Source organism: Vespa mandarinia, chromosome 8 (genome assembly GCF_050613455.1).
Source record: "Vespa mandarinia isolate Hongniang chromosome 8, ASM5061345v1, whole genome shotgun sequence".
In the NCBI taxonomy this organism is placed as follows: Eukaryota; Metazoa; Arthropoda; class Insecta; order Hymenoptera; family Vespidae; genus Vespa; species Vespa mandarinia.
Genome location: NC_140817.1, coordinates 8,307,336 through 8,329,702, shown reverse-complemented (window position 1 = coordinate 8,329,702; position 22,367 = coordinate 8,307,336). Strand labels below are relative to the sequence as shown.

Sequence of the window (22,367 nt, the reverse complement as noted above, 5' to 3'; positions counted from 1 at the left end):
AAACGGTATAATCGATCCGTGATCTATAATCACCAAAGAATTTTCTCAAAGAATCATATAAATTTGTACGAATCAGCAAAAAAAAGAAAACATATAAATCGATTAGATTTGTAATCTTTTTAACAATAAATAACACTACGAATAAAATTTTTTCAATGATTCTACAAGATGCATTTGAAAAATTCTATGCGTAGCATAGGAACACATTAAAAATGAATCCGATTTGTAATACGCTTTGAGTCCCTCGTTCATCGAGGTTATCGATACTCGAGAGTTTACTCGCGTCGCGATGTTTGATTTATTCGGTATTACTCAGTGATAATCTTATTGACTGTTAAAACATGTAAAAGCGAGGTGCGCCTTCGGTTCGACTGTTATCGCTCCTCTCGCTTCGAAGGCATACACGATCGCGCAATGTTTATCGTTCGACCATTGTAAATGCCGATACGTCTTAAGATCTTTTTGAATTTTTAAACAACCGTCCCTATCGGACTTTATAACGGCCAGTGCGTTTCTAGCGGATTATCCATTTAACTATCTAACATCGGCTCTAATAACAGCAATAATTTTACTTTGGAGAAACAACGGTCATCGCTTTGAACGATCATAACTATGAGAAAATTTCATTTCAAAAGAATTATTGGGGAATTTTTATTACGATTTGCCCTTCGTTCTAGACAAAGTTTATCTTGTAGAACTTTCTATGCAATCTAAAAGAGGAATAGAAGTTCGTGTTATTGAATTTACCGTCTATAAATGCGATAATAATAAGCGCGCCCGAGAGACAGAGAGAGAGAGAGAGAGAGTAAGATAAAATGATACACGTTTAGGCATCGTTAGAGGTTATAAATCATAATGTTTCCCCGAGCTACGTTATGCGCTTACGCGAATAGTTTAAATTTTAGATATAAGCCACGTCATGATCGTGAGGATATCGATAAAGTCGATCAACAAAAAAAAACGAAAAGAAGACTTTAAGCATGTAAGTATGTGACGTGAAAAGAACGAAAGTAGATTGAGGCCGTTAGAGATCAAATTTGATATCGCAGTAGAGATCGATTAGGTTGGTTAACAGAGAAATTCTCTTTTCCTGGAATAACGCGATGCGACGTAACGCTAATTAACTCTATGCGACTTCTTACAAATTAAAGAGAGATCGGTTGCATAATAAGTGCAAATAATTACAACGTCCTGCGTTTCCGAAAGTTACGATTATTTTCCAAGGAACGAAACGAAACGTGATGAATTAAAAAAAGAAAAAAAAAGGAATAAAAGAAAGAAAACCGATTCTGATGATCGTTCTACCATTTTCATTTCTATCTTTTTATTTCTTTTTTTGTCATCCATGAGAAAAATCTGGTGGATCGTCGCACGGCACCTCCACCCCCTCTCGTGTCCTTGCGAAAGTGCAACAGGATGATTGGAGTCGAGTCTCGTCGAGTCGCCGGAGAGAAGGGGCGGGTGCCCGCAATGGGAATACGACTCGGCTACCAGTTTTTCTACCGATCTCTGAGCAAAAGTCCCGACGCGGGGACACACTAACGCACGCACACGTTTGCACGCATTACGCATGCACGCGGGATGCGTCGTGATCATTCTCTCTCTTTCTCTCTTTCTTTCTCTCTCTCTCTCTCTCTCTTTCTCTCTCTCTCTCTCTCTGTCTCTCTCTCTGTCTCTCTCTCTCTCGCTCGCTCGCTCTCTCGCTCACTCGTACTCGTATACCTACGAGTAAAGCGGTCGGTGCATCCGAGAGCGCAGTTGCATTGGCGGGGCGGACAGCCAATCGGCTTATCGCCAGGCGAATTCACCCCTCCAGATCTCTGCCGCCGCCGTCGTAACCGTGTACACGCGAGCCTGCCAGTTTACTTTAAGGATCTCTTCTCCTCACTTTATTTTTTCTTCTCCAAGCATTTTTCCTCTCCTTCTACTATTATTCTTCTTTCTTTCTTTCTTTCGTTCCTGTTTCTTCATCTTCTTCTTCTTCTTCTTTTTCTTCTTCTTCTTTTTCTTCTTTTTCTTTTTCTTCTTCTTCTTCTTCTTCTTCTTCTTCTTCTTCTTCTTCTTCTTCTTCTTCTTCTTCTTCTTCTTCTTCTTCATATTTTTCTTTTTCTTCTTTTACTACTTTCGATGCCTGCCAGTCCACTTGTCGAACGTTTCGCAAGATATCAAAGAGTAGTTCGCGTTTTCAAACAGTTGCGAGCATCGTCCACGCAAAATGGCAGCCGATTATACTCGCTCGTCGCTTATAAAGAAGCACCTATTTTCCCTTTTACAACAAACTGTCATAAGTATCGTACAAAAGTTCGACTCGAAGAAATTGACGCCTCGTTAAAGCGCAACATGCACGCACGATGCACGAATAGATATCGAACTTCGTTATGAAGTTTCTCGAACATAAATTCCATGTTGTCGTCGTGGTGTTGAACGTTTATACGTCCTGCGCTAACAGCCGCAACTAATCGGTCAATCAACGTCTAATGATCGAGGTGTACTTATTGCCGAAGTAAAAGTAATCGTGCTTTTCTAGATAGAAATTATTTTCTTTTTATCTAATGATTTTATCCATCACATAAACGATTGAATTTACAATAATACAGAAATTGATGAAAAAGAGGTAAATGTCGTAAATTTTGTTTATTCTTTAGATGACGTTTAATAATTACTTTCTTACCATCAAGAATGACTCATAAAAATTATATACATACATACATTGTATATATATATATATACAATTACATATAAAAATATGTATATATATACACACATACGCGCACATTTAGTTAGCAAAGCAGTGAAACCGAAGTATTGCACCTACATGATTGCGAAGAAAACGGTGGAAGAGGCAGCGCAAAAAATAGGAAATGATTTTCTGCCACGTCGGAGTCCAGCCGTGCATCTCTTATTTATTGCGAACCGTAAAGAAGCTCTTGCGTGAGTTCACACGAGCACGAACTTTACACGCGTAACGTCCGTTTTAATTCGTCCACCCTTCCTTCGTGTCTTCATGGCTTAATTTTGTACGTCGAAGGCGAGCTCGTGCTCGCTATCGACAAGCACAACCATAATTTCATATGTAAATAAACTCACCGATTATCTCGATGGTAGATGTACGAGAATTAATTAAAAACCAAAAAAAAAAAAAGAAAATAATAATAAAAAACTGAAGATGGTCGATTATAAAAAAAATAAATAAATAAAAATAAAAAAAAAGTAATAAAGTTCTGAAATATTCAAAGAGAAGGACAAAGATTAACGTCAAATGATTTTAGCGCTTAGACTTTTTACGTTGTTCGACGTAAAACGTAAGTGATCATTATGGCATTGGTATCTAACGAGTAAATCAGAGGTAGGTGTATAAAAAAGAGTAAAATCACTTCGTGAAACAAGCAAGACTGTGTAACCAACTCTCCGCAAAAGGCCGACTGGTCGAAGTAACGCTCGGAAAGCTGAAACTGACAACATAATAATTTCAACATTTTCTATCGTCGCTTCTCACGCGTATCTCGCGTTTATTTGCATACGATATTGCAAACGGACGCATAACAGAGAGACGCGCGTTCAACGATCAACGCGCAAACACGCGAGAGCCAACGAGTGAAACGGAGTGTTCGAGAAATTACCATAGTTAATCACGCTACTCTGTTCTTTCTTTCTCCCCTAACACTATATTCATTATAATGTTTCTTTATATAAGTTACACACGACTCTCCTTCTTCTCTTCTTCCAATTAGCCTTTGCGATAAACGACGATGATTTTCTAGAAGCACGATCTTACTTTGCCGACTCTACATAATATCTCAAAACTACATGAATCATTTCTCTCGGATGGTAGACATGTTAAAATTCTTTAAATAAAATCAAACACGTATAATTTTTGCGAAAAGAGCTGACGACTTTACCAACCATGCATTTGCCACGAACAAAAAAAAAACGAAAAAATTGTATAACGGTAGAGAGCTAAAAGATACAGAGAGAAAGAGAGAGAGAGAGAAAGAGAGAGAGAGAGAAAGCCCATTGTGGTCCCTTTTTCGGTGTAAAGTCGTGCTGTCGTAAAAGTGCAGCCGGTGGAAAACGGACAAGGCGGGAGGATAGAAGAGGGAGAAAGAGATAGAAAGAAAAAAGAAAGATAGAGAGAGCGAGAGAGAAAGAGAGTAGACGAAAAAGAGGGTAAAAAAATGTTTAATGTTTGAGGAAGGGGTGTTCTCTATCGCTTTCTCTCTCTCTCCTTCTCTCTGTCTCTCTATTTTTTATCTCCCTCTCTCTTTCTCTATATCTATCTCTATCTCTCTCTCTTTTTCTCTCTCTCATTCTCTGTCTCCATCTTCATCGAAAACGAAAGCCCATTCGACATCCTTCGACGTCGGTAGGGGTTGCGTCGCGCTCCGTAGATTCTTTCGATGGTGCAATTGTGTGCCTCGTCGAACGCGTGCTTGGTTCGTGCCATGCGTTTTCCTTCTCTCTCTCTCTCTCTCTCCCTCTCTCTCTCTCTCTTTCTTTCTCTCCCTCTCTCTTTTTCTTTCTCTCCCTCTCTCTGTTCCCTTCATAGGTAGCTAAACGCGTGTGCCGAGGAGGAGAGTTTAGAGTTTAGACGGTACGGGACAGACGCAGATGCTCGACCAACGAACGCCGGCAGCCGGCGTTGAAGCTTGTAGGGGTGACGGATGGGTAAAAGTGTGTCTACCATTGTGATTTTAAAATCGGCTGCCGTCGTAGTCTCTACACCTCTCCTGTTTCTCCCTCCCTTCCAACTTTCCACCCTTTTTAAATTAACGTCGATTCACGATTTCGACTGGAAAATCTAAAATTGGTGTGTCGTAGTATACTCTCGGGACGAGAAAAATTTCGCTATAAGGACGGAGAGAGAGAGAGAGAAAAAAAAATAAAGAGAGAGAGAGAGAAGATAATGTAAAAAGAAAAGTAAAAAGGTTGCAACCCACTCGCTTTATAGAGAATTTTCAAAATGGCGTCGAAAGGCTCAAGTCGCATGCAGATTGGCTAGGTGTCGACGAAACGGATTCACACTGAGGGGTGCTTTCTCGCGAGAGTTACGCGTAGGGCGGATTCGCGCTTGCGCTTACAACCCTTGCTCTCTCTTCCTCTCTCTTTCTCTATTTTCCTCCCTCCAAAGTTCTTTCGATCGTCCCCACCGACGAAACCTTTTTATTATTCACGTTTTTTATCGGCTAGTATCTTTCCAGGTAACTCGCATTATCATAATGGTGAACGACGAGAAGAACGCTCGGATGCTGCGCGGTACTTTCGAACGTGATCACCTGCGGACTCGCCTCGTTCCAAACGATTTTTATTATATTCGTACGTCCAACGATGTTCGTATCCCGTATAATACAATGCTGATATGTTTCTTCGAGCTGATACTACCTACCAACGTTTCCAGGCAGAGTTCAAAAGAACGAATGGGTGGCTCTATCGATCCGACTCTCTGACAAGAAATAAGGAAACCGTCCCTGCGATATATTCCCATCTTTTGTCTTTCCTTCGTAAACGTTTAGATCAAATGGAATTCACTCAATCTAGTTTATGTATAACTACATATATAAGAGTTATATCTTCATATATCTTTTGAAAAAGAAGATTTGATATTGTCCAATCCGATTTTTAAAGTCTTTTTAAAAAATAACTCTAAACAAGTATTAATGGTATATTCTCCCATCGTCAATGACGGACTGTAAGGTTTAAAAAAGAAATTATTTTTATTTCTTCTGTTTGGAAATAACCATATAAATCATCCGCATTATTTTAAATCCTATATGATGTTCTATCATTCGAAGTGTAAAATAAACGAATTCGAAATGAAAAATTTTCACTTTTCTAGAAAATGGGTTCCATCGTCGATTGTTTGAGAAAATGTTAAATTGTACTGATACCATCCGTGATCGAGAGCCTTTGGAATTTACGAAATAAAATTCTTGGCCGGATTTCAAATCCGGGTCGATGGATCCGTAGAAAGCACTCTATCATTGTAACATCCGTATACATAGAATTCAGAACACAGAACAAGGATCACGGAACGCAGAATTCAGAACACTGACCATAGATCACAAATCACAATTACAAATCACTAAATCAATGCATTTCTAATATAACCAACTTTATAATTTCCTTCTCTCACTTTCTCTCTCTCCCTCTCTCTTTCTCTCTCTCTTTCTCTTTCAATCGTTTAAAGCATTCTAGTCTATTTTATAGATAATATTTTCATAAGTTAAGTAATCTAAATTTTTCGTCGTATTATAAAGAGCAATTGTACAAAATTTCATTTAGATTGAATAAAAATAGTAAATGTTTTTGAGAAATTACAAACATACACAGATTAAAGCTCTTATATTAATAATTATCTAAGTACAGAAATAATATACGATAATAGTATGTTTTTTAAAAGATATCGATCTCATCTTTTTCTAAAAGATAACGAGCCATTTATTAAAAACATAAATTTTCCGTTAGTAGATCACGGCCGAACAACGAACGAGATTAAAGAAATGGTTACGTTAAAAAGCATAACGTAAAAATATTATTGGAATTGATATCAGATAAGATCATAAAGATTCCAAAGAATAATATTGAAATTACGAAAAATGGCAAAGACTAAAGAATTGAACGAAACATCGATACGATTCGGTGATGATGATATCTTTGGAACATTTCTCGTGATAACGTCGAAGAAAACGAGTCGTCGATTAAAGGTCGTTCACATCTGCGCTCGATCGAGTATCTACGCATATATCTACTTACATATGTATATTGAGTGCACGTGCAATGAGTAGAAACGTGCGCAAGATATAGGTAAATTCCGTTATCAGCAAATGTTTTCCTCGTCTCTTCCAAAGCCCTTCGATAGGAACCTCACACCTGTGGGTACGTAGTTCTCGTGTTAATCTCGGAAATACGTTGAGTCACTTTGATAAAAAAATTCGATAACCAAATTGAGACTATCATAGGTGAGATAAACAATTTGAGGAAATTCCGTCATTTTTTCCTTCTCTCTTTGTTTTTTTTTTTTCGAAAAAGATCTTTAAAAAGTAAACAATGTTACTAAAAACTTTTCTTTACAATTTTACGTTGCGTTCCAATCAGGTAAGCTCTCTTGGTAGCAAAGAGTCGCGTTTTAAATCGGAGAGGACGACCATCCGGGGGTAGCCAGCAATTTATTTATTGGAGAAAGGGCTCGCTCCGTCCTTCGACTCGTCCTTCGGCTCCTTTCCTGTCCTAAGCAGGATTCAATTTGGCCACTGCTCACGGTTCCACCTTCAAAGAGGAATCACCATCGGCGTCGTATATAGCCAGAGCCGTCCTTGTCGACGTACCGAGTCGTTCGCCAACCTCCACTATTAATCTTATATCGAACGTTTTATCTACGTTCGCTTTTTTCCTCTTCGCTCGGTCCGGCGCACTCCCACGAAGACCTCTTCAACCCTTGGACGAGCAGGAATTTTCAATTCTTTCGAGCACCGTACGAAAGCAGATTGCTTCTCGAGTCAGTCCTCCGATGATGCTTTTAAACTTCGATAATTCGATGGAATTAGGAAATAAGAAGAAGAAGAAAAAATATATATCATGTGCGCCGATATATCAATGGAAAAATATAAAAACTTATTCGCTTTACTCGATCGTTCATCGATTGGTAATAGTCAATGATCGGTCTCGATCGAAATCCTTTTGCCGCAAAGTCTTTGGAAACAATTCAATGATGCGTATCGAAAAGAAAGAAAGAGAGAAAGAGAGAAGTTTGCGTCGTGTATCCATCAAGGATACCGCATCTCAGATGCCGCATCATCGGAGAAGGAAACCGCAAAGAGAAGATTCGAGCTCGTCTTTCCGTAGAAAGAAAGTTCCGAAGGCAGATCGGACTTTGTTGTTCGTTACCCTATACTCGATTGGTCCGTCTGCCAGTAAGCAGTTCGCATAAACAGAACCATCAATTCGAACGTTTCCCTCTTTCTCGAGCTTTTTTCCTTTGCCTCTACATGCACCCCTCGTCGTCTTTCATTCGTCGAAACCGGCGCGAACTCCATTCACGGGTTTATCACTGTCCAGATAACAACGATTTACCTACACGCGAGGAGGCTCGAGAGAGGTTCAGAGGAAAGGGCCAGACTCTCTGCCCAGGCATAGACCAGGCGAAAAGAAAAAGAGGGAGGCAGCCACCTCGCATTCAGAAGTATTTCACTTTAACGGCCCTCCGGGGGATTGGCTGACCCACGACTCGAGACCCTTCACCGTTTCGGCATAATGGACCTCTACATTACTTATTCGTCCTGGCCAATGTCCTGCGTCCCTGACATTACCTCCTTTCCACGTCTTTCCATTTACGTCTCTTCTATTAATCGCGTGCACCTAAACTCATTTTCAGATTTTCGTTTTTCCTTTCATTTTCTATAAAATCACTATTATCTACCGCAGTTATTATTATCGCTAGGAAGCAAGTAATGCGATTCTCGCGAGGACCAGTATAATTGAATTTTCTTGAAACGTGTGCACGCAACGTTACATTTTCTAGCTCCTAGCGCGTTAGCAATCTAAAGGGGGCGCTTTCGTTTTTTCTTCCATAGGGTCATGGAAAAGTTTGACAAAAAAGGGAGAGAAAAATAGGAGCATGCAAACACTCGGAGATTAAAGGAACCGCAGTAGTTCTACGTTAGGGAGTTCGCTCGATTGTAGCCTCGAGACATGCCGCGAGCTCTCGACCCTCTTCGAACCGGAACCAAGACCAGTTTTAATATTCCACTGGAAACTTGAAAACGTCTAAACGAATAGGTGCCCCGAATACGCTCGAGAATTCGCCTCGTTTTTCTATCCATTCTTCTTACGAACAAACCCTCGATTTTCCCGACATTCCTACCTACTAATCTCTCTCTCTCTATATATATATATATATATATATATATATATTTCTCTCTTTCTCTCTTCGTCGAATTATTTGAACTTGAGAAAGCATTGCTTCGAAAATAGCTATCTGACCGATACGCGAATCGTTCGTGATGCCAAAGTACAGGACAATAGAGGGTCCAGCGGGGTAAACGGAGGTCAGCGGCCATTATCCGATGATATTGATTAGCCGACGCCCTTAGTTAGCGCCAGCTACACTTTCTTCAACCCCACTATCCTTCTTTTTTCTATTTCTTTTCTCCATATACCTCCCACCATCTCCCTCTCCTCCTCTCTCTTTCTTTCTTTCTCTTTCATACATACAACACACACTAACATAAAGACGAACATCGACTTAGACGCACGTACACGCTTCTACTACCACCATCTCAGACTTTGGTCAACACTCTCTCTTTATTTCCCTCTTGCTTTGCCTCTCGCTCGCCCTTCATGTTTCTTATTCTCTTGTCTCCTCCCTTCTCACCCTTCCACTCTCTTTCCATCTACCACTTGCCGTTACCTATTTTGCTCTCTTCCGCCCTCGTTAAGAAGTGGATAGACGGAAGAAACGCGGAGGGGAGAATGGGAGTTCAATGGGAGGGTGTGAGAAGAAAGATATGAGAGAGAACTAAGTCTCTCTTACTGACTAAATCATTCATCAAGCAACTAATACCGAGTCTGACTCACGTCTCATGCATGCAAGGGCGATGTAGTATTTACATGTTCCATAAGTCCACTGGATCTCGTACAGGATGTGCTAAAAGTTTCGTTTCTACATTTTACCACATTTTTCTCTTTCTCTTCTTAATTAAATTTTTCTAAGATATTTATACGATAATTAAAACGTTAAATATTAGATAAGAATTAAGGATTCAATATATATATATTGTATTTTACTGACTCTTTTCTACTTTCTCTATTTGTTCTACAAATTGGGAGATTCAAGATATTTGGTACGTACTGTCCCCAGATTCCAGAAAAATGAGAGAGAGAGAGAAAGAGAGAAAGAGATAGAGAACAGAGCGTTACCCCTCTGTGTAATTAGACACTGCAGCCTGGAACAACATCCAGACGCAGGCATTGTTCCCAGAAATTAAGGGAAACGAGGGAAAACCGGGAAAACTAGCGAGGAATAGGGGATGCAGAGGGTCGCTAATTACGCGAACCCATTGGAGGGAGAGAAACCATTTTCTGCACACGCACAAGAACGGCCGTGTGAGTTATATTAATACAGACGTACGGCACACAGTTTATCTTGAGAACCTCTTTTGCAATTTGATCCCTCCAACGATATTGCCGGATATGTACACATTTCCCATTTAATGCCGTATTCTTTCTCGTTTGAGCTCTTTGGGCTTTTTGATATGATATTTATCAATATGAAATTTTTCTTCGGCTTTCAATAAATATCATACGAACTTATACGAAATTAATCATTAATTTTTAAAATAAATTACGTATAATCAAATATAATAAGTAATGTTTAATATGAAATATGTATAATCAATTGATATTTCTTGCTTCAGGTAAGGTTTGGATGGGCGACAACGAGGTCGCGTGGCGAACGGAACAATCCTTCAAGAGAACGTCTCCCCTTAATCCTTGTGCCACAACGACTACGACAACGACGACGACAGGTGGTGGAGCACCGATACACCCCCACCTGTCGCCACCCATAGCCGCCCCTGTGACGACTCCTGATCACAGAAGCCCGACCAGTCTTCACGCCAAACTTGCCATCTCACCTGGTAAGTATCTTTCTAATAATTTTTCTTACTATTAATATTCGATTATTTCCTATTTCTCTCTTTTTTTTTATTTATATATAATAACAAAATGTATAATTCGTAAACGAAAATAATGATTTAAAGATACCGACTTCAACTCGTTAGGGTCTCTCCTCGATTGAGCGGTCTTTCGAAAAGAACATTACGCACGAAACGTAATCTCGGTTTCTGTCCCTCTGAGATTTTCTGCCGCTTTTTGACGACAGTAGCCGCCGGCACACACAGTCGACGATCGAGGGTCGGCGACTTAAAACGGTCTTCAAGTAAGACTCTTTAAATAATGCAATAAGCTTGATGTCATTTGCCGGACAATGGAGGGAGTTCCTTTTACGGCAGAGCCCGATGAAATTGGCCCTCCGCGGGTGCCCACTTCCGCTCCGTTCCAGTACTTGGTATTTTTGCTTGCCTCTTGCCAATCACCGATTCTTTCTTTCTATTTTTTTTTTATATTCCTTTGCTTTTCTTTTCTTTTTCTTATTCGCGTCTAATCGTGTACATATCCGTATATTTGTATATGTGTATGTGTGTGTCAACTTTGAGGGAAAATCGAGAGACGAAGGAAAAGCAATAGCGTCGCAACGGATCCTTTCATTTGCTTAAATAAATATTACTCGGACAATGTGCCGAAAGACGACGAGCTACGAAAGATACGAGATATAGTGGAGGGATGAAAGAGAAAAAGAGAGAGAGAGAGAGAGAAGTCCTTCCTCATTCCTTACTATAGAAGCTTTCCGAGCATAGAGAAAAGAGAGAAAGCACTCTTCGCGGCATGTTTAATGCATCGTTCAACATTTCCATGTCAAACATCGCTTTGACTCGCGGAATTTAAAACCGTCTTGTAGAAGAGAAGTACCTACGCCCGCGAGTACACATATACCAGTTCTCCCTCTTGTCTGTACGTCCATGTTCGACTACGTTGATGGGAAAACTACCCATCTTTATTTACTGCCCGACCGTTTCTGACCGAGCGCTAAAGTCTCGGATGGTCGATAAGGGTCGAAACTTAAAAGCCACGACGAGGGTGAAACGAGAGACTCAATGAGATTCCTATTGGCGGCTTTAAACATCGATTTGCCTTCGAAAATATCATCTAAGCGAATATTGTCTATGCGCATTAGTTAAAAACGAGTCGAATTTCACGTTAACTCGAATCTACGAATAATGAAATGGAATTTAAAGAAAATCTTTTTCCGACATTTCATTTATGAATTATAGTAGTATGATGAAGATCGTTAAAAAATGGAATAAGAAGAGGGAGAGAAAGAGAGAGAGAGAGAGAGAGAGAGAGAGAGAAAGAGAGAGGGAGAGAGAGAGAGAGAGAGAAAGAGAGAGAGAGAGAGAGAGAGAGAGAGAGAAGATGACCCTATAAAGAAGAATTCTTTTCGAATCTATTTGCCTCGCAAAGCCGCTCCAACCTAGCTGCCAAACGTGTTTATTCGGTATATCAATAAGAACGAAGTGGTCGGGAGGAAGGACCAAGTCCCACGAGAATCTCCTTCTTCCTCAACGATGGTGGCTTCTCCTGGACAGCTTGATAACATTATGTTTCTTGTGCCGACACATGCACCAGCAGTTTTTGAAGGACGAGGGGAAGGGTGGACGCCCTAAAATATTATCGAATCGCCGACGCTTTCACCGAGACATGTGTTGCGAGATCGGCTCTGTTCTTTTTTTCATTGGGTGTCACCGAGCCGGGAATGGACCATAATACGAATATTGTAGAAAAAATGGTCGAATGTCGTACGATAAATCATAACTGTGATTAAAAAGAAATAGTTCATATCGAGCGTATAATGTTTCTCAGATGAATTTGACAAAATAATAGACAACAATGAAAAAGGTATTTCCCTTTTAAATAGTAACTTCAAACATCTTATGTACCCTTTTAAATGATAATTATAAAAGCTGTTAAAGCGTATAACGATTCGAATATGCATTATATTCAATCCTTTCCCTTGTCTTTCGAGTTAAGTAGATATTTCTCCCTTAAGATCATCATTCTTCTTCTCTCGATCCTATTCTTACATCCTAATAATGTATTTAAATGTCATTTAGTAAAAGAAATCCTGTGAAACATATTTTAAGAAGAATAGCCAAAAGGGTAGCTGAAAAATAATCTAAGATCATTTTTCTAGATTAAATCGAATTTTTGAGAGAGTCTTCTTTAATCTTTTTAACATCATTACTCATTACTATCTACTTTTTAGCGAGTTATAAAAGGATTCTAATCTCGAAAGTGCTATTTATATTTCCATTTTATCGTACAATTGAATTATCGAATGCCGTCCGTATGCGAACCAATAACCGGAGTCTACGTGTCCGAACTATTACATGGAAGTTTCATATGTCGTTGGAGGGGTGGCGAGAAAGGGTGACTTGAAATATTGGCTACATAGATTTCAACCATTATTGCCGTGTGTAAAACATGGCGACATTTGGCGCTAAATCGATCAGGTCTTACTACCTCGTTTGAGATTGCTCGCGATATACAGATACGGTGTTGAGTTCGAAAGAGAACAGAGAAGATTCCTTTCTTAGGCAACTACGAATTTAAAAAAAAATAAATTTAAAAAAAAATAAATAAAGAAGAAAAAAGAGAAAAAAGAAAAAAAAGGTCTTAGTTTTCTTTTCACTTTTATATTCAATCAAAATAACTGCCTGAGACTTCTTTAATAAGAAGTCTACATATTCCTTACGATTCAGAGAATATTTCGAATATAACGAACGAGAAATACACACACATTACTTATCTCCGACGAGGATCTCCCGTCGTTCCAATTGAAATCTGATTTAACTCGACTTTCTTGCGCTCTTGCCAACTCGCTACCTTCCACCTAATTGTTTCAAATCGACCTTTTTTTACCGGAAAAAGATCAGATCTATGCCTTATCCTCTTTTTAAAAGAATCTCGAACGAATAAAAAGATTTATTCTCATTAACGTTGTTTAAAATTACTACAAAATTAAATGAACGTATTCGATTTGACGAATTGTTAATTAATTAGATTAAAATAAAATACGAAAGTACAAAATGATTTATATAATGATTATTCTTCGAACAATAATTAAAAAAGATTTACTTGGCAATAAACAAATTTAATGATTTTAACGTATTGAAACTAAATTTATTAATTATAAGCAAACCGTTCGTAAGGCTTACGCAATTGTTAAAGATTAGTAACGATGAAGGAGATGTATAAAGATATCTGCTAATCGAACAGTCGATTAGGCCATATTAAAGTTGTGCCTTGGAATATCGTTCGTGAATGACGCCGTTAGGATCTTCATTTGTCATCGCGACAGGTGCTGGTAAACGCGGATCCTTCGAATAAATCGCGCCATTTCGAGCAATGAATCACTTAACAAATAAGAAACGACATAGTTTCACGCCTCGGCATGGGACTATTAAATCCTAATGAATTGGACATAATGTTTAATATACGCCTGCATAATTGGGTTAAGTAACACATAGAGTATTATTATTTGAAAGAAGATCTACAATAAAAGCGGACAAATGAAATTACGTGAAATTATTGTACCTACTCGTTACGCATGAAATAGTAACGTGAGAATCTTTAGTTCGTCTATCTTCTTTGTTCAAAAAAGTATGAGGCAAGGTTAGAATTAGGACTATGCTGGCCGTTAGGTCCATTTTAATGGGCCGTTCCTATGAAACAAGTAAGTAATTAACTGAATCGATCTCTGGACGATAACGTAAAAGATTATCACTAGAAAAAAAACTCGATAATACTGAGATTGATAACGAACTTTGATGAATTTGACTAATTTATCGTAAGATCGTAATTAATTATTCGACTGAATTATCGATCGAGCGTGTACGTGCCTAACGTAAAGGAAAACAAAAAACAAGAGAGAGAGAGAGAGAAAGAGAGAGATGGAGAGAGAGAGAAAGAGAGAGATGGAGAGAGAGAGATAGAGAAAGAGGGAGAGAGTGAGAGAAAGAGAGAGAGAGAGAGAGAGAGAGAAAAGATATGTTGCGACTCACCGCTAAGTGTACCTACCCATTACGTATGAAATTTATAATATCGCGCGATTTTCTATAATTAATGGATTACACCGAAGAGAGACGCGAGAGCGCGCGCACACACGCGAGAACGATTTTTGAGATCATAATTTTAGATAGGCCGTACCCCGCTCTCGCTGACGCAAATGGCGGCGTGTAGGCAAATTGAGGTGAGATTGGAGGTCAGGATTCTACCGACCGTTACCACAGCGTGCGCTGCCCACTCTACTGGTCGTTGCAAAACTGACTTTTACCTTTGACGATATATCTTCCGTGATAATCATCGAAATCCGATCTAATAGATCGATCTCTTCTACGATCTTTCAAACTTTATAGATACATCAATAAATTATTCCTATTTTAAGATCGTATTCTATTTAGAATATTAGAAACTGAGTTATTCTATTTTTTGGGGAGGGCCTTAAATAGGATTATTTTTTCATCGATAACCTTTGAAGAAAGGTATAGAAGAGAATACCTAGGCGGATCTTGTTCTATCTAAAATATCTCAAGGATCTTTGTTTTCTTTCTCTTACGATTTTATTTCAAACGACTAATTGCCCATTAAAAGTAAATGGAACTACTGATTAAGGTCAAGAAATATTCTCTTTATAGGAGTTTGCCTTTTCTCGAACGAACGATCGGCCGATCTTATAAAAGGGATTTTTTATTAACTTCAAGAATATCGATATAAAAGTGAAGTTTGAATAAATTTCTTTTCTGAGCAATCACGAAATTCGAACTCCAAGTTAAATGATTTTAATTTTAGTATAAACTGCGAATCAAATAATTAACAAACGGTACATGGATACTTATCTTTCTACTATCGATGTTAAAATCAATATCGAATTTGACTTACGTGATTAAAACATTTTATTTTAACTTGCATATTATAGATTTCAATATTTCTCAATTCGCAATCACGCTTGAAAAAATTTCTCTCTTGATTAGCAATGATTCTCGAATGTCAGAAAAACAAAGCTAATTCTATCCGCGAAGGGCGATCACCCGGTACGTGAAATCGCGCGAAACCGCGCGTAATAGCATGGGATCATGGTGGACCGGCTAACGTGATTATTATAAAGTCAATACGTTGCTAACTCATCAGCCGGCTCCGCCCTCTAACAGCCCGGTAATATGCACCGGCCAAGAAGTCAGTTACGCTCTATCAGTACTCGTTCTCGCTCTTGCACGTCATCTTCTTTTTCTCTCTCTCTCTCTTTCTCTCTCTCTCTCTCTCTCTCTCTCTCTTTTTCTTTCCCTCTCCCTTACTCTTTCTCTTGCTTTCTCCTTCTTCTGCTTCATCTTCTTCCTCGTGTTATCCGTCCTTCTCCCTTAGTAAATGCCTTTACCTCCTACCACGAGGATAGCTCTAAGTAGTACCGAGCCGTGCGCGAGTGCAATCTACCGTCTATGTATGTAGAAACGTAGATACTTCGAAGTAGTGTGCGATACCGACCAAGCACGATAGATACCGCGTACTGCACGTGCAATTCCGCCTATTCCAACGCTACAGCCAGCCGCTATCTGCGGGATCTGAACGAGCAGCACGAAATCGTTGGCTGCAATTATCCCTGAGAAATATATTACTTAGGGATTACTCCCGAAGAGAGAGAAAGAGTATATGTGTATGTAAGAAAGAGAGAAAGAGAGAGAGAGAGAGAGAAAGAGAGAGGGAGAAAGAGAGAAAGAAAGAAAGAGAGAGGCTAAGGTGATAAAACTATTTTCCATCCAGCGTCTACTTGCGATAGCCTTCGTTACGAGAGACAGAAGAATTATGAATTTGTTGAATAATGATACTTTCCAAATATAGCCTAGACCTTTTGCATTTATCAGAATGTTTATTTTCTTTTTCATTTTTCCCTTGTTCAATTTCCTGAGTATCGTCCAACATATCGCAACGAAGAAAATCGATCGCAAAAGTGTTGAAGAGAAATGAAAAAAAAAAAGAAAGAAAAAACAGTTTTCGAGGCTTATCGACCGGTGACCGTATGCTGAATGCACTTGCGCGTTCCATGTGCGGTGGGGCAACCGATAACGTAATACGGAAAAGGGATAGAGGAGAAAAAGGTAAAGAGAGGGACAGAGAGAGATAGAGAGAGAGAGAAAGAGAAAGTACAGGTATCTCTTACATACCTATCTACCTTATGGACAGCACGGAACGCGTTATTACGGTGAGAAGAGAGAGAAAGAGAGGACCTCTAGGTCGAGGGGAACGCACGGATTTTTTCTCTTCTCGACGACTAAGTTCAAGGTCAGGCTTGGGCCGGGTCGCTTCATTCATTCGCGTGAAAAATATGCGAGTTGCCGGGTTCTCTCTACGGACCGACTCTCTCCTCATCGTATCTTTGAATCTTTCCGAATGATTCAAGGTTTCTTTTACGACAAGAAAAAAGAATATCTGATTCCATACGCAAGTTAGATTGAAAATTTAGTGGGAATATCGATTTTAGGAACGTTTAAAGAAGCGTGAAAAAGAAGCAATAGGTATTAATACGATCGTTACTTTACGGACAGTACACCAAGGTAAAGTCGTTACGTCGAGACAACAGAGAAATCCCATCGAATGTTCGCACGTACCGGGTGTGCTCCGACAGGTTTTGGTGGCTAATTTCATTGCATCGTGGAAAGAAAATGGAGAGGAAGGATAAGAGAAAAAGAGAGGAAGAAGAAGGAGAGACGATCGGTTGCACCGAAAAGATGTGAGCGGCACGTGAGGCTAAGTCATCCTATCTCTCTCGTTCGTCTTGCGATTATGCGTTCGTATACGTTTACGTGTGCGTATGCGTGTGCGTTGCTAACGTTGGGGTCGGAGGTTAAGCGGCGTGATTGAGTCTTGCTTACAAGGAGCCGCCCTTCGTTGCTGCTCCTCTCTCCGGCCGGCCTACCTCCTCGTGGGGAAGGAAACCATAATGCAATTTAAGCCATAATACTTGACTTTAAATTGAAAAGATTGGCCGCGGGGGATGCGAGGGAGCCGGACTCTCGCGAGTCGACGGTGGTGATGCTGCGGTTGGCGATGATCGTGAACGAAAAGTGGGGGTGAAGGAAGACGTGGATTTTGCTTGTTACGTGACGATCCTACCTTCTTCTTCATTCTCGTTATCCTTTTCCACCTGTTTCGAAAATCCAAAATCCCGACTTTTCTTCGGATTCGTCTGTATATTTTGAAAGACATTCTGACCAATGGTATACTCAGAAATAGAAAAATCACGAACGAACGAAATGAAGGATAACGTTGACTTAATCAAGAAGGTCGAAAGACGTCGGCCCGCCGTCGTTTCAAACTTGAAATAACTTTGTGGTCGGTATTGGAGCGAAGCAAAGCGGAAAGGCTCCTTCGTAGATCTGGCTATATCGTAATCCTTTGGAAATGCCTTCGAAATAAGATGAACAATTTTGGCAGGATAGAAAAGGAAAAGTCATTTTGTCAATTGGTGAGGTTCGATGAAGTAAGAGAAATTCCGCTGACCAGTAGCCATCTGTCGGACTGTTCGAGCACTGGCCTCTCCCTCGAGCAAGCTCCAGCTTACATTTCCAATCAATAACCGATTGAACAAACCCCCTTCCTCTTGGTCAACTAACATCTTCTCTCACTATTGCCGCGATTTTAACGACTAAACGAGATATCCTAAACGTATCATTTAATTGTGCAAACCTAACTATATGAATTAATGTTAATCTTGTTTTTATCATAAGTAACTAGAAATTAATCGGTTTCCTTGTTGGATATGTTAATCATGACTAAGTTTTGCGGTGCGTTACCACCGCGATGAAGTATGCTGCTAAAAAAGGAGAAGCGGTCACGCGAGAATAAGTGGGATATATAGAAGAGTAGGCGAGATGATAAATCAGATAGGTGGCAGCAGCTGGTGCTCGGGAAATTGCCTTCCCATTGTATCGGGACGTGTTATTTTGGAAAATCATCTCTCGGCTCTTTGCCTGCTAATTTCGGTGGGCCTTGTGCTCGAAATTACTACCTACTTCCTGGGTCGCAGAGCCGGCTAAGCTTACTCTCTTTCTCTCCATCCATCTTTATCTCTCTCGTGCTCTTTTGCTTCGTAAACCCTCAGCTCAGAAGGCATATGGAATGCGGTTTACATCGGTGCCTCTTCTTTTCGGCTCGTTCAACGTGAAAACCGTTTTCGACGCTAATAACGAACCGTTCTTTCCATAATTTTTCCTAATGTCGATGCGTCCATAATTTTCCATCTTCCGTTGGTCCTAGACGAACCTTCATTTAAAATGCACGGCGTGTTAACTATTCGATAATGTTCCTCGAGAATTCTCATTTTCTCGCGAACATCCGGAAGAAAAGATTTCTTCCTTAAGATTTTAAGAATTATCAATAATGCCGCAACTAATGACTATTCATTTTTTTTAATGTGAAACACTAGAGAGTTCCAAAAAGAAATATTAAAAGAACTTTTGAAGAACTTTTCTTTTTTTTAACTTCAAAGTAAACCGCTCGTTCAAATTTTAATACGCTGAAATATTAACAAGTTACCTGCGTTCTCCGAAAAAAAATCAATCATTTTTGTATAATACATAAACAAGTAAATGCGCTTTTCGCGAGGTTTCGATGCCGAAGATGACTTGACTTGTAAAATTTTCAATAGATTCTTTCGAATCGATGCTCACCTACAGTGGCACGTATCGAAAACGTGGCTATGAACATAATGAGAGTCTTAGTGATCCCTACGAGCCTTATCCGACAGATCCCGACAGATCTTTACATTAGCATGTCGACAAAGTCTTACTTTTTTTTGCACACTTCTAGTTTAAACTGAAGATCAAAATCATTTCCGATCTTTCTTGCTTCAGGTAGATTTTTTTCAGTATTACATATATTTTGTATGTCAGCATATTTTGTAATACGGACTTCGAAACGTTTAATCTTTGCGAAATTTATATATTATGGAGCAAATAAATTGTTCCACATAAATGATCAAAAGTTCAACTTTTGATCATGTTTTCTTTCTTCTAACCAGTTATGACACAAATGGAATGCACGAATTATCGTAAAACCTAGAATTACGGAAAGATATGGCATATTGATCCTATTTAATCCTATAAAATATAACATTTGTTTATTACATTTTATATATTAAAATACGATATCTTAGGTAAAATTCTTATATTTTCGAAAATATCTTATAAATATTACGTCCCTTTTTCCTTTATTTTAATTTATTATTTTAATTTTGGGTAACAACAATTTGCAAATTAGTAATAAATTTTAATGATAAAACTGATAGTACAATAATAAATCCGTATATTATAAATGACATTTCAAAAGAATGGTCAAGGCCGTATGTTCACATGCCTTCGTTAAGAGGCTTTTCAATACGACCGTGCGACCTATGAATTTTCCAGACCGAAATTTGTCTCGAAAATACCATTACCCGGGAACAATTAATGCAAATAATTCATTGACGAAAGCGAGGGTGTATTCTAGGGTGCACGAGCTAAATCGGCTCAGGGCGGAAGAACGAAAGAACGGTCGGTATATGGTCTACATTTTCGAGTGTGTCCATTTTCCATTTCGTAGTTGTTCCCTCTGTTACTACTTTTGAAGGTAACGCTTTATAAATGCTAGCCAACAATAATGGCTACTGACCAGTGGCCATCCCTGAATATTCTATACGATACGATGATTCAATTCAACAATAGAAGATCCCCGCTTCTCCCCTTTTTCACTACTATACTCTGGTCAAATGCACTGCAATGAGGGAGAAATCGAGAGAGAAAGAGAGAGGGAGAGAGAGAAAGAGGATGAGATGGTGCTTGCAAAATAGGGGCGCCGAGTGACCCCTAACCTTCCTCCATCGAAAAGCGTAGGTGGGGTCACAGGGCACTTTTCAAAGTGGATGTGAGAACGTTGTCCTTCCCTGCTCCCTTTTCTTCAAATTCGCCTGATTTTACCGTCGATCTGGACCAAGAGATTTTAGTTTTCAAGGCTACGAGAAAAATAGTAGAATCAGAATGTTCTATACGTATATAAATTAAATTCATTTCTATATCGTTGTATATATATGTATGTATATATATACAATGAATATATATATATATATATATACATACATACATCGTATCTAATTATCTTTATAGGAATTTCAATGAAATACGATTAGTATATTTCCAATGAAAACATTTTTTATATATGTAGGTAATATCATTTCTTGACCTTACATGAGACTTGTATATATATATATACATAATATATATATATATATATATATATATATATATGTATATGTATATATCGATTTCATAGTATTTAACTAACCTATGTTCCATTAAAGTATTGTCGGCATTCTTTTCAAATGTTTCATCGTATTCTTTTGACGTTAATCTATTAAATACTTTATATGTAGAACGACCTTGGATATTTCTTTTTCTATTAAAACGAGAATTATTTATCACGAAATATTATTAAAAAGAAGGAAGTACTAAAGATATAACTTTGGCGATGCAAATATGTTTGGAGCAAAGCTCTCAAAAATTCTTCGAATGTGAAAGAATTGTACAAGCGGAGAGAGAAAACGATCCATCACCGAACGATCGCCGTGCGAGATTGGAACAGACTGTAGCAAAATGAGACGAGGCCGGCTGCGGCTGTTTCCTTGTTTGTACAATCCGCTCTCTTTCCGACCCTATCTCTTGTCGCTCTTACACATTTTGTGCACACGCGCCTCTTTGTTTGCCTCCTCGTTCTTTCCGTGATTTCGGTTGGTATGTATGCGTGGATACGGGTGTTCCCATTCGACGTATTTCCATTTCCTCCTTTTCTCGTACAAATACTATAATAATTTACATAATTTATAAAATTTACTTAATTTAAAATTATGATTCGTAAATAAATGAAAATTGGATAAAATAAATGAAAATTCTAATGAAAAGAGAAAATACCGAAATGTTATCCTGCTATCGATTGCACGGCGTAATTATTAAGCCAATTGACTAATTAACCGAATTAGGTAGGAAACGTTTAAATCGATCCGGGTGCAAAAAGTAATTGGATCTTAGCTCCTACGTGTGGTCAATTCGATCTTAATCGACCATTCGACGTTTACGATCGCTATTGTGATCTATCGTAGTAAATGAGCAACGAGATGCGGGTAATTCGTTTTAAATAAATTCTAATTAAACAAAAGTTCTTCTCCAAATATTTCACATGTAAACGATATATCATGAAGGATATTGATCATGATATCATATCCTAAGAAAAGATATAGTTAAAAATTTAAATTAACAGAATCTCTTACGTCCTTCTTTCTTGAAATACATTGTATATCTTGAAGTACAGTGTATATCTATATATACACATACATATATATATCTTTTTTTTTTTGAAGGACGTTTTACTACATGATCCCTCTAATAGCTAAGGAAAACATTAAGAAAATTTAGTGTTTCTCCTTGACAATCACTTTCTTTCCTTCCTTTTTGTAGAAATGTTGCATGGACTTAAAGGGCTATACACAAAAAAAAAAATTTATTACCTTCACAGACTTTATTTATGCTCGTTTTCAATACCTATTACCAAACAATTTAGAAATTTTTGTGAAAATTTCTAAAAAAAATCCATTACAATACAACTTTCCAATTTCATTCTTTCCTTTAAATCGTTAAAAATTTCTCTGTATAGCAAATACGATAAGTAAACTTTGT

General features: G+C 38.6%; 1 protein-coding gene across 3 annotated transcripts in view; it reads left to right on the top strand.

The window, feature by feature from the left end:
* LOC118447056 (uncharacterized) overlaps positions 1-22,367 on the top strand; it is a 95,137-nt gene that overhangs the window by 38,923 nt on the left and 33,847 nt on the right. For all 3 annotated transcript variants that reach the window (XM_035878498.2, XM_035878486.2, XM_035878494.2), the window contains one exon: positions 10,410-10,631. In XM_035878498.2, the coding sequence (XP_035734391.1) occupies positions 10,410-10,631 (222 nt within the window). The remainder of the gene's footprint in view (positions 1-10,409; positions 10,632-22,367) is intronic.